We start from the raw sequence: 13,571 nt of genomic DNA, 5'->3' as shown, positions 1-13,571 counted from the left end.
ATATCTGAGACAAAGACACCTTCTCAATTATATTTTTCATTTGCTCCTTCATTGATCATTCCATGTATCCACAGACCTTTATTGCCATCTCCTCTGTGACTGGCATGGCAGATATTCATTTGCTGGGCGAACAAAGAAAGATTAGCCTGCCATGACAACATGGCAAGACAGGTGTTCTGGCAGAGGAAATCGAGCAGAGGCGAGGAGAGTGGGGGAGAACCAGCCAAAGGGTCCGTAAAGAACAGCTGCTCCAGCAGAACTCTCAAAAAGTGGCAGCTGGGCAGCTGGGCAGCTGGAGAGGTGTCAACAGTCACCCCTGTTCGACATCCCAAAAGCAGGGGAGAACAGAGGCAGTACTCCAAAGAGCCTTGCCAGTATGGAGGGTCATAATTTGTGCTCTTCAAATTGCAACTTCGGTTTTTACCACTAACAACTTACTTTGTCTACTTGGACATCCAAGGCCAGCAAGGATCTCATAACTGCTTAGCCTAACTGTAGTAAGTTGGGTGCTGGCTGACAGATGGCTCCTATCAGCTACTGGGAAAAAGGGAACAGACAAACCATCACCAAAAGCCAGTACTGCCTTTGACTGATGAAGGGGTGATCTTGGGAGCTGGTTGAGAAAATCGACTTCATATTCTTTTAGCAACCATAAATTGGCTGTTCCCTCAAATTCTAGCATTTAACAGCTCAAATGCTAAGACAATGTACTTGCGTTTCCATGAGTATATGGTGAAGTCTAAATCCACTTTAGCTGTAAACAGCTGACATCTGAAATAAGTACATGTCCAGGGCATAATCTGGCAAACTCCTGGTAAGACCTTAGATTCAGAAACAAGCCAAATCTACTGCTCAGAGTGGCTCTCAAACATAGGAGGGAATCACTGAAAACAGTGCCTTTACTATCTTTTGAAACTTAATTTCTCCCAGCAATAGTGGTGGTATCATTTTATGCCTCTAATTAATGTCACTTTGAGACTATTAAGTGAAAAAGTCCTTCAAGATGCTGACATAAATGATGGCTTAGTTATCAAGAAGAGACAGCTAGTGCACAAACCTGCGTAAGAATGCAGAAGAAAAAAACTGTTGTTGCATCCAGTAAGAAAACTGAAAGAACAAGAGAGATCAAACTTAAGAGAATAAATTAATGGCAAAAACAATTTTCTTTGGGAGCACAGACCATGCCTTTTTTATTTCTGCAACAACCACCATCTCTAGCTAAGGTCCATACAGGTAAACCTAGGATACAGCCTCTGCATTGATTCAGTGTGACAACTGCCATACCCTATGTAGTGAACGTTTTGAAGACCACACTTAGAAGGTCACGCCTTGATTTCAGCATTATCCAGCGTGGTGTTCCCTGACATGCTAGAAGCTCTGAACTTACTGAAAATTAACAAGCCATTTAAAAGAGCAGCAAATCAACAACCGGGTCACTTGCCCTCCCCTGCACTGTGTACTGAACACATCTTCCAGGGAGGGGCCCACAGCACACTGCTGAACTCTGCAACCAGACTGGGCACACACAAATGCCCCATCATCCAGTCACCCAGGAATGTGAGAAGAGAATTTTCCATTGAGAATTTAAATCTTATGAAGGAAACAGTGTCGTGGGACTATGGCAGTAAAAACAGCACATTTACATCAATCCAATCACCCAATACTAGTATTGTAATTACTATTAGGTACTGTAAAATTAGTTTCCACTTGCTAGCCATTCCTCTAGCAGATGCTTGTCACTTTCTCGGTCTTTGCTTCTAATGACAGCACAGTGAGAGACTTTTTTTTTTTCTTTCCTGACCTTTTAACCAAACAATTCATGTTTTGTTATGATTGCCTCAGAGTTGTTAGTCCTGCCTCTCAGGCCCCATCTTCAAGGTCTCGGAGACACTGAGCAGAGCTTGGATATGTGGCTGGGAAGAAAGCTTGCAGTGACCTTTCTCTGACATTTCTCAACACCCTTTCCTAACACCCAGGGCCCTGCTGACTTAGATCTCCCTGTGGTACCAGTATGAAAGAGCAGATGCCGTCCAGCCCTCCTGTGCCCTGCTCCTCGGAGTCCCTGCCGCCCAGGATGTGGCCATGGTGCGGCTCTCAGGCTGAGGCTGGCAGCCACCGCTCCTCCTTTATCATTCCTGCAGTGGTGTCACAAAAACTGCAGCACCAGCTCTGCCATGGGTCTGCCCTTCTTTGTTTCTTTTCAGATGTCTACCCGTGATGCCCTCTTTTGCTAATGGTCTGTAAAAGGAATAACTGAAAACACGCATACCCCAAATTGTCACCAGCTTTTAAAATAAATATACAAAGGTGCGTATAGTCCCTCTTTTGCTATTGGTCCAAAAAGGATTAACTGAAGACTTGCATGCCCCAAATTGTCACCACTTTTTAAAATAAATTTACAAAGGTATGTATGTATGTATGTGTATTTACACACAAAAAAATTCAGGTATGTTATATACTTGTAAGTATACAAGTATATATATATATTTGTACATTCAGGAATTGCTGATAGTAACAACTGAAGAATTAGAGCTGATTATTATAAAGGTATAAGGTAGCTAGAGAAACTGGGGAACTGCATGCTGAGCTAAACCTGAGAGGTCCAGGCCATTACAGAGAGGTAGCCCTGACACTGTGTTGTGTAAGCCAAGTTTATTTTACTTTCTTTAAAGTAGAGCAAAGTCCTGTGAAGAAAGGTGGTTCACTATGAAACAGAAGTGTAAATGACTCAAAAACTGGACTCCACAAAAACCACCTTGTAAAACTGGCTTGTCCAGATCCCTTCTCTTTTTAACAGAGCATCACCTTCTCTTTCATTCACTGTCACAGAGTCTATGTTCTTAGCTTCCCTATTAACAGTTCATGTCCAGGCTCTTCTAACAGGCAAGCCTACCTTGACCAAGGAGTGTTCAAAAGGCATCATCAAGCAAGGAGAGGTCCAGGGTCCCCAAATTGGTCCCTGGGATAAAACCCAGTTCTAGAAAGATGGGAGGCTAGAGCATCAACAGAACAGAAAACAAAAGCACCAAAAAAAGAGAGCTCCTTGGACTTTTAACACTGTCCCTGGTGCTAAATGCGACGTTTTCCAAGCTATATGCATTGTTAAGAGAATACTTACAACTAACTGCCATAGGACAATAAATAGTGAATGCCACAAAATCCATATTTACAATGAACATGCTTATCATTAGCACCCAAAGGAGTTCATATGGGGAGAAAAATGTAGACTAGAACTTTTCACAATTTATACTTGTCAGGTTTTTTTCCACACTCAGTTGGAATTCTTTAAATAGATAAATGTGTTATTCTGGACTTATGAAAATATAAATATGGACTTATGACTTGGCTACATTAACATTAACTGAAAGTCCAGAAGGTACCAGGTATTGTATCACACATGGAGTTACAAGCCTATGTATATATAATACAGGCTCCTCAAAGCAAAAGGGAAGAGTGCTTTACAAAGGTAGCAATTAATCTGCAAGACAGAAAATTTATAATTTGTGATCCAAACGTTCTTCCACTGCAGGTTTTACATCAATAACCTAACCTTTCTCCTCTCTAAACTTCTAATTTGCAAAAGATCTCCAGCCCTACTGTCACTGGAGAAGAATCTGCTCTAGCAGTTTAAAGTTTTTAGATTGTTCTTCCTTATGGCAATGGCAATACAGAGAATCATTCAAAGTACTGTTTTCTGATGTGTTTCCAAGTTGAGAAGGAAAAAATAGGGAAATTCCATAACAGCACTCTGTGTTCCCTGTCCTGTAGAAATAACTTATCTGTTTCATCTCTATTTGGAGAACATATTCAGATGCTGCAGCCCAATTATTAATGTGACCATAAAATTATCAGTGAAGCCAAACCCTACAGCTTGGAAGCTTCAAGGACAATTACATGGATTATCAAAGCAATAAGCACAATGGATTACACAGTTTTAAGCCCTCTATTGAGAACACTCTCGTGCTTAATAAAATTTTAGCAGGCATACCCTGATTGACATCAGCTGCTGGCAGCCGCCTGTGAATTAACCACATGACAAGGTCAACACTTTAAATTTTATGCACAAATTAATCTCCTGCTGACATTCATGGACTCCAGACAATTGATTCCTTTAAACAAAAGGAAGATCCTAAACAAAACTTAAACAAAACCTCACCTTCATGGTAATGAAGTCCTAAAAATAATTCTCACACATGGGAGAAACATACATATATGTAGAAATTGACAGACCACCCACTGTTTTAAACTAGCTGAAAAAAGAATGACCACAGATATGTCTCCATACAAAGAAAACATAATGACTCCTTTGCTTCTTACCAACAAACGTCAGCCAAACCATGCCATTTTCTCAGGAATTGGTGAATTGGGCTGGGTTGTAAATAAAAGAAGCAAGAGACAGAAAATTGAGTGAAAATGATGTTATAGAAGGAGAGGATTGAGAGTAAAAGTCAAGAAGTGTTTCCATGTCATTCAACCACCTATAAGAAAAACTCTATAGTGGCTTCCCATTAAATTAAAAATAATGCCCAAAGGGCCTCTCATTTTATACACATGTCCTCATCTCTCCCCACTCTCACCTGCTGCATCTATTCCAGCAGCACTGGCCTTTTTTTCTGACTTGCAAACAGAGGAACACCATTCCCACTGCAGGATGTTAACACGTGATGGTCTTTGTGTTTGCAACATCCAACCCTGGATCAACAGATGACTGACTGCTTTTTCATTAGCATCCAGGTCTCACTAAAAACGTCACCTTAGAGTTCATTCTAGGCCAAACTACTGCTTCGCAACACTTCCTTAACACTCAGCAGTATCGAAAATTAACCGTTCGCTCATTTATGCATTTATGTTGCCCTTCTGCCACTCCCATGCCACTGTGAGCTTTGTGAGGACAAGGACTCCATCTTATTCGCAAATGTCTCCTGTAGAGCCAGAAAAATGTTTGACACTTAGTAGGTACTTAATAACTATTTGCTTACTGACTGTAATGGAGGAATATGTGCTTTCTACAAAGTGATTGCAGTAAAGTCTTTTCAGAAAGGGCTTTAGAAGAGCAATTTCTCAGGCCAGGTGCAGTGGCGCATGCCTGTAATCCCAGCACTTTGGGAGGCCAAGGCGGGAAGATCACTTGAGGTTGGGAGTTCAAGACCAGCCTGACCAACATGGAGAAACCCCGTCTCTACTAAAAATACAAAATTAGCCAGGCGTGGTGGCGTATGCCTGTAATCCCAGCTACTCGGTAGGCTGAGGCAGGAGAATCACTTGAACCCAGGAGGCAGAGGTTATGGTGAGCCCAGATTGTGCCCATTGCACTTCAGCCTGGGCAACAAGAGTGAAACTCGGTCTCAAAAAAAAAAAAAAAAAGAAAGAAAAAGAGAAAAGGAAAGAAAAGAATAGCAATTTCTTACTGAAGAACTCCAAGGTCCTGGAAGATTCCTCTTGTACATTTCGGGTGCCTGAAGCCTTTGTCCTCTCATTGTCAGGTTCATTGCCTATCCCAAGCTGCCAATTACATGTGGTGCAGAACACCAGCCCCAGAGTACAAGCAAGGTGACAGGGAGCATCAGAAGCCTGGGGTCTAAGAATAATGAGATCCTGGACTTGAAGTGTGACTGTATGCTCCTCTGTAAGTGAGGCTAGCATAATTAGAAGGCTCAGGGCTCTAATGCAAGTGAGGCACTGGGAAACTTGGACACTGGGCAAGGAAGGAGTATTGATGGTGATGAGGCTTGATAGAGATTTGCCCTGAGGTTTAGGGCAGGAAGGTTCTATAAGCTTAGAATTCACACCTTCCTGCGAGCACAAAAAGAGTGCCTTCAGAAAACTGTAAATATCCCTGTTTTCACCCACTATAAGAACGTAAAATTTGGATATGACTAGCACATATAGACAAGTACTAGGTGCTCTTTCTCCTGACTTCTGGCTTATACCCACTAGCACAACACAATAGTAGAGCAGTACCTCATCTGCAACCCAAGCCAACGGTTTAACAACACATTCAGCATGGACCATGCCATTGCCAGCACCTGAGCTCAAGGATGGCACTGACTTCACTGTACAAAATGACCTTGGTCAGCACTGAGCTTAGAGCCAAGCTCCAGTAGAATTAGCTGATGGAGAAAGGCTGTAAGTCTATCTAGGGCAAGAGAGAAGGGAAAAGAGTGATGTCATGATGTGGAAGAGCCTTGGCATAGGGCGGACAAATCTGGAGCCAGGTGGGAAAGTGCAGGAGGAATGCATTCTTGGGGCTTGCCATGAGGAGGAAAGGGGTAAGGACTGAAAAATCACCATGTCTGGGGAGGAACAAGGGGAGGGGATAAGGCACAGGCTGTTCATCCCCCTGTCTCCTGACAAAGCCAACGGGAGAATGGAATGGCCTGATGTGGGGTTCCAAAGGCACCTAAGGTGGGAGGTGATGATGGAAAGACGATAGAGACAGCCATACTGTAATTCCAATTCAGGTTGAAATATGATGAATCACAGAAAGTGCTTGGCAACACTTTGGAGCAGAATATGGTCACTTGATCAACAAACTGCACAGAACTGTGAGGTCACGTCTGAGTTTTGCAAGCCCACTGAGACAATCACGGCATGTGGCAGACAATCCTTTTGTCAAATGTTGACATAACAGAAAATATAATGAGGAAAACAAAAGTTATTTTCAATTTAAAACCCATGATGCAGAGAAGTTTACATAGCAAAGGGGATAAAAAGTACTGACTAGCAATGTTGACAGAAGACCTTCTGTGCACACTGTTACTCTGGTGAGTAGCTCTGTACGTGGAAATTTGCCCCCAGAGTGTTTATAAGCCAATTCAGATGGGAGCTTTTCTCTTGCCACAAATTTAACATTCTGGTTATCATGTCTGTGCCTGAACACAAAATAATATTCAGAAAATACACATCTGCATGTTAAAAATGTCAGAGAGGAAAGGCTGGATAAAATAGGAGAAACTGTGAAAACACAAAACACTCCCCAACTGTTCCTGGGTGGCTGGACCAAGAAACAGCCAAGGCAACTCCAGCTTGGTCCAGAAAATTCTCATCATCAACCCTTTATGTTTATATAACCTTCAACAATATACTACAGAAAGACCCCAAGGTCATTATTATTAATTTTTTAATTAGGGGGGAGAATTAGCAACCTCCCCTACAAAGGCCAAAATCTGCCTGGCCTCGGGGGTCTGACAGAACTGACCAGAGAATAAAGCCAGGGAAAGTAACTCAGAAGTTATGGCAATGGCAGTAAGACATTCTAACATAAAGCTTGGCATTTTTTTCTCTAAAGAGCCAGAGAGTAAATGTTCAGGGATTTGCAGACCAAGAGGCAAAATTGAGGATACTAGAAATAGGTATTTTCATAAAAATTTTCACCATTTTATTGTCCAAAGTAAAAACTTTATTCATGGACACTGAAATTTAAATTTCAGATCATTTCCATGTGTCACAAATATTATATGCTTTCAATTTTTTTTCAAGCGCTTCAAAATGTAAAATCCATTCTTAGTTTGCTGGACAAAACCAGGCCCCGGCGGGATATGGCCTGCAGGCCGCACTTTGCCAGTGCTGGTTCTAGCAGGACAGGCGGGCGTAGAGCAAACATACGCCATGGAGTCAGCATATATATATGTGGTTGGTTTTTCCTCAAAGTTTCTTTAAAACACCATAAATCTGCGTTGAAACATCCCACATTCCCTGTGCTTATAACAAAATCATATTATTTACTTCATCCAGGAGCTTATGTTCACTTCTAAATTTAACTTAAATATCATCTTAGCTATAGGTGTTGCACTGGTTTTGTACAACGAAAGCAGAGACCGGAGCAAACTGGGAAACACACATTAATCAATTTCCATGACCATGATGAGCTTGGCATTGGGAAGGCATCTGATTTGAGGCTTCTGCTCTATAAAGCCAGTGACCCCCAGCCACCGCTTGTAATGCTCTCCTGTTCTTATCTTGTAGGCTTTCATATCGGACGGGGCAAGACACAGCTAATTGTGACACATGCAGGAACAGTGCATGTATTATCTATAGGTATGTTAACGTTCTCCTCTTCCCACTTTCTTATTATGAGTGACAAATGATGTTTACCCACAAATGCAAGAACGATCTGGGGCCATGCTGGGATGATTCTATCAGACAAAAAGTGAAGGACCTTACTTGATTGTAATTCTAAGCTACCTCTAAATACCCCACCCCAAGTATAGAACTGTGGGATGTAGGAGAGCTTGAAGCCATTTATCTTGCAAATGTATCTTAGTGGTTTCAAGAATTGGTATAAGTTTGATGGCTTGCTCCCTTGGAATCGATAGGCGTGAGCCCTGGGCTGTGTGTTCTGGAAAGGCTGTAAAACATAGGCCCTTCAGAGGGTATAGATCAAAGGCTTGAAACCACACCGTATGTGCTAGGAATACCATGGAAAGACCTGGGCTGCTCACACCAAATATGGAATTTTATTTCCTGGGAACTCTCGAGGATTGTGCTGCTTGCCTGTCTCGGGGCAGAATCCCTGCTCCAGAGCCCCTACAGCTGTTCCTTGTGGTTTTTCATTTGAAGTTTGTTTATATGACTGACATCAACAAGAATATGGCAGAAACTCCCAACAGGAAGAACCTGTGTTTGGCTTTCATCAGTAATTTAGGATTTTAAGATATAGTCAAAACCTTCAGAAGGATGGCTATCCTTTTTTCTTTTCTTTTTGCAAATGTAATTTTTCACAAACAAAATATAAAAGTGGTGAGAAATGTTATGAGTAAGTTCTTTTTCTAAAGTTTAGACTGGAGAATAATTTTAATGATCCACCAAATTACCAAAAAAACAATTATCAAACCAAAACACCCTCTAAAAAGTTATTTAAAGTTACTGTCCTCTGCATTAAGAACACAGACATAAGGCGAGCAAAGAGGCTTGAGGCTACACAATCTCAGACCCATCAGGGTTCTCTCCCAAGGGAAAGTCTAAATCTGGCTGTCTATGCCTCTGATCCAGACAGAGCATCCCAGACAGGGCCCAGGTGCCTTAAAAGCAAAAGCAAAGCTGGGTCACCTGGAGACCTTGTCTGGGAGGAGGCAGAAGAAACCACAGGTAGAGATGGGCACCGAAGGCCACATCAGCACATTCCTTAACCGCAGAGGTTCTCAACCAATGGGCCATTTGCAAAGTCTGAAAGGAGACGTTTTCAGTTGCCACAACTGAGGAGCTGCTGCTGGTTATGTCGCAGGTAGAAGCCAGGAATGCTGCTGACATCCTATGCTGCCTGCACAGGGCAACCCCCACAACCAAGAGCTATCCAGTCCCAAATGTCAATAGTGCTGAGGTTGAAAAAGCCTACGTTACTGAAGCCACCCCCACCTTAGAGTGTTGTAAGAGGCACACACAAACTGGTAAGGCCTCCTGGCAGCAGGAAGGGAGAAGGGGCCCCTGCAGCAGCCTGGCATGGCACACCAAGCTGCTGACTGTTCTTGGCAATTGCCAATGAGGAGGTTAAAATGAGGCATCCATGCAGGTCTTTTCTTCAACGATTCCTCCAAATTAGAAACTCAATGATAGCAACAGATCAGAGAAGTCTGCTTAATGGAAAACTTTTCACTCCACTCATATTGCAAAAGAGAATTTTGAATCAACAACGAAGGGTTATAACACTGACATAAAATTACCCTTCACTAACATCAGTACGTTAGGAAGTGCAGAGTGTAGATGGCCTGGCATATACTCAGAGTTCAGCTTCCGTTACTTTGGGAGCTGAAGCACATACCGTCTTTAACGCAACCAAGCAACAGCGAGTCAAGACATCCAGGGTGGGTTCAGAGAATGAGCTGTTCAGCCTAAACCTATGTAATACTCTGTGGGTGATCGGAAAAAAAAAAAAAAAAAAAAAATATATATATATATATATATATATACACACACACACACACACACACGAGAACACTGTCTAACGTAACTGAAATAACTTAAATGAACTTAGCTCTAAATCCAGAATTCACTCTTATAAAAAGTGATATTAAAAGTGACTCAGTAAGTCTCTAAAGGACAGAAATCTGTCCTTTCAGGAATTACTCGAGTGGTCACTGTTTTGAACTGGCTCAAACATCACTCTACATGAATCCCAATACATCAGCCACTGGTCCACTTGCTACAAGAACTGTGAGTGACCAAGCACCACCGGAATTTGCCAAGACTTAGGAAGACTTACTAGGTAGAGGGTGAGGCACTGTGATCGCTCTGGTTATCTCATACGAACAGGGAAAATGCACGACTACTCATCGAGAACTTCTACAGCAGATGCGATTTTACAGACGGGTGATTTTGGTGGCATCTTCAGAAACTGAATAGAGATGTGGCCCTGGGTAGCCCGCAGATCCGACTGTCACCCCCTTATAAATGGGAGAAGCATCCTGGAAGAGGTAGTGTTTGAGGAAGAGTGGAGTTTTAGTTCTTTCTTTCCTGATTTTTAAAATCACTCCCTTGGGAGTGGTCTCAATGACAAAACATCCCTACAACAGCCAAACTTCTGCTACAAACAGAAGTTACCCTGGAAGGCTTTTGTCCCCAGGACAGTCTGCAGAGTAATATTTCGGCTGGACTCCTGCTGCCTCCCAAAGTCTTTATTTCATTGAGTCCTGTCAATGAAATAAACTAGTGTGAAACTCAAGAAATGAACTAGTATTTAAATAAAGACTGCACTATGACTACCAAGTTGAACATAGAGAGCTCATCAAATGCTGCTTCCTAAACTCCCTATCATGTTCTAATGGAAATAATTAAAGTTTAACAATTACTCTTATGGTGGTTATTATGTTGGATAAGAGTTTTCTGAGGTCTGCAGGAAGAGATGATACAGGGAGTGAAAGCTCACTTCTGGTCCATTAATTGAAAAATCAATCAATGGGGAAATCATAAAAAATTGACATGTACCTAACTTAAACATGTTATTTTAATTTGAATCGCATGAATTGAAATCTTACATTTGAATGGTTTCAAGTTAGGGCAGCCTTCAGAGGTGAGGCCCAGACGTTTTCTTTGAATGTGGCACCCCCACTATAGTTCCAAATTATCTGCCATGAACCACATCAATTTTCCTATCTTTAAAGTGGAGCAAAGTCCTGTGGCAGAATCTGAGATCAGAATCCTTCTAAATCCATACTTGGCCTGTCCCTACCTTTTTCATTGAATATTTTGTGGTACCCCACTCTTTCCAAAGCATTGAACCCACAGCAATGACTATCTTCTCATGCCTCATTGGTTTGCATGACATTCAATAATCACATTTCAATAGTGAGTACTAATTGTATAAACAGGTCCAGGAACAAATCTAGCATCCTCTCGGTAAGCATGAAGCTTGAGAAGTAAGGACAGAGAGTCACAGGACAAAGACAGAGAAGCCAGTTAGTTAAGGGTCCCAGCATCAGGGGTGCACCACTTATATCATGAAAGGACGGGGCGATGTGGTTAATCTAGCACATCAGCTAAGAGGGCTTATGTAATCCTATCTGACTACCAAACACTGGTATACTAGGAGGAACAGATACTTGGACTGGCTTTGGGAAGCCTCAGGTCTGTCTGATTCTGGTGGCTGAAAGTTGCTGATACACAGGGACAGGTAACTTCCCTCAGGGTCCCACAGAGCAAAGAGAAAGGGGAGGGTGAGCAATGGGGACTGAGCTGGATGACTTCGCAGCTTGCGGTCAGTCCTGTGAGTCAACCCCCAAATGTCAGAAGCTTAAGAATAGAAGTTTCTTCGGTAGAAGAGTGTTCAGAACCCAGTGAGTCCTGGGCAGGAGGAATCACCTATTCAGGTGACTCAGTAGCAGCGTACGGGGGTGGCCACAGCACCTCGGAAGTATAGACTCCAAGTGAGCCTGAGGGTGTCTCCAAATTTCAAAGGCTTTACAAATCTACATCCATGTCTTGTTCTCACATGCAAACTTACAGGCAAGTCCTCCTTGAATTCCTGCATATGAATCTGTAGAAAGACAATTCCAGCAGCAGGGGAAAGTGTAGCTTAGGTTACGGTCCTTGCGGTCAGATCAAAGCCTGGCTCTTAGTTGCAAGGACCTGAATCCGGGAGTTCAGGAACTTTCCTGTGAGTCCCTACACCACCGTTACAACCCACTTCTCCATATGCACCATGGGATGCCTGGAACACCCTGGGACTGGGTAGCTTAAAGGAATTTCAAAATAAATCTTAAAATGTCACATGACTGTGGTTGTCCCAGAGGCTTGAGAACACGTGGGGCCATCACAGCCGCCAGTGTTCACACATTGTAATTTGTCATACCCTGGTTTCTGGAAGGCCAAAAGCCCTGGAGGCAATGAATTTGACCCTGGCCTGTCTTGCATTTAAACACTGCTTTTCACTCGAAACCCAATTACCCTCTCCGAGCAGCATAGCTATCCACCGTGTTTCCAGTAATGCCTGGCCCAGGGAGATGAAAAGGATACTGTGTTCAAGACCTGGCTGCCTGGGGCTTTAGCAACACAGCCGTGTAATAAATGTGTACCTTTGCCATGGGAGGCGGTACATATTTCTCTATGAAAAATAATTCTGTCGTGGAAATATAGAGGACTAGGGAAAAGCATCAAAAGGACAAAAGGTCTTGATGCAATTTCAAGGGGGGGAAAAAACCAACCAGCACGACAAGCGAAAGTTGAGAAACATCAGCCCATGAGAGCCTGCCGCGTACCTGCAAGGTTAGGGCTGAGCTTCTGCCCTCTCTCGGGTGGGGTGTCTGTTCAGTCCCCAGGTCCTCTGGGGTTGCACTAAGGGATCATCAAGGTCCCTTCCAGATCTGAAATCCCAGGAGCTGCTTTTTACAATTATGCAAGGGATGTAACTATGGGTTTCAAGAGACAGTGCACAGAAGGGTAAAAGTGTGGAGAGTCACAAGGCATTTCTCAGCTGAGAAACACCTCTCCCTTATTGGCAAATCTATTGACTCAGAGCTGAGTAACGCTTCTTCGGCAGAGGATTGATGGGCTTCCTCCTAGACCACTGAAACCCCAAGTACCAAAAGTGATCTTTTTGACAAATTTTGAGATGGTTGACACAGCTACATCTTTTTCTGAGATGACAGACATCCCTTCGGTTGTGATCTAGATCAACTGTGCTACTCTAATTAAAACCATCTCAGCATGAAAAAGATTAAAAGAGAGTCCAGTTTCCGTTTTCTTTAGTAAAACTTTTCTGGCTTATCTTCCATATTTCTTGTCAAAATATGCTGTAATCATTTCAGAAAATGTTTTGTGGATAAATTACTAATATAATCTTTGCTCATAAGCAGTTGAAATTTCTTCTCTCCAGCCCTATTTTGGTAATTCTTTTGTCAGACTAATCTGATGAGTCACACCACTGATGATTCACCTTTTGTTCGGATGTGGTTTCAGAAAGGAACAATGAAACATATCATCGGCAAACCAGCCATTCTCTCTGCTGAAATGGTTAACTTGTAACATAGTACTGCAACAGAATGGCCTGAATTCTAATGTGTACATTTTCATAAAAATAACATGGACCAACTGCAATCCAAAGGCTTTTGGAGATGCAAGCAAGATTTAAAACATAACAG

The 13,571-nt window shown here is 42.5% G+C and overlaps 2 protein-coding genes across 8 annotated transcripts in view; one reads left to right on the top strand and one right to left on the bottom strand.

Moving 5' to 3' along the window:
- Positions 1-13,571, bottom strand: part of DOCK1 (dedicator of cytokinesis 1) — a 547,152-nt gene that overhangs the window by 291,900 nt on the left and 241,681 nt on the right. The window lies entirely within an intron of this gene.
- Positions 1-13,571, top strand: part of INSYN2A (inhibitory synaptic factor 2A) — a 68,168-nt gene that overhangs the window by 34,527 nt on the left and 20,070 nt on the right. For 3 of the 4 annotated variants that reach the window (XM_054523056.2, XM_009245925.4, XM_063727811.1), the window contains one exon: positions 7,966-8,037. The exons of the other annotated variant lie outside the window; for it this stretch is intronic. In XM_054523056.2, coding sequence (XP_054379031.1) covers positions 7,966-8,037 — 72 coding nt within the window. The remainder of the gene's footprint in view (positions 1-7,965; positions 8,038-13,571) is intronic. 4 annotated transcript variants of the gene reach the window in all.

The sequence above is a fragment of the Pongo abelii genome, chromosome 8 (genome assembly GCF_028885655.2).
Source record: "Pongo abelii isolate AG06213 chromosome 8, NHGRI_mPonAbe1-v2.0_pri, whole genome shotgun sequence".
Lineage (NCBI taxonomy): Eukaryota > Metazoa > Chordata > Mammalia > Primates > Hominidae > Pongo > Pongo abelii.
Note: the sequence above shows the minus strand (reverse complement) of the source record. Positions and strands in the feature narration are given on the sequence as shown.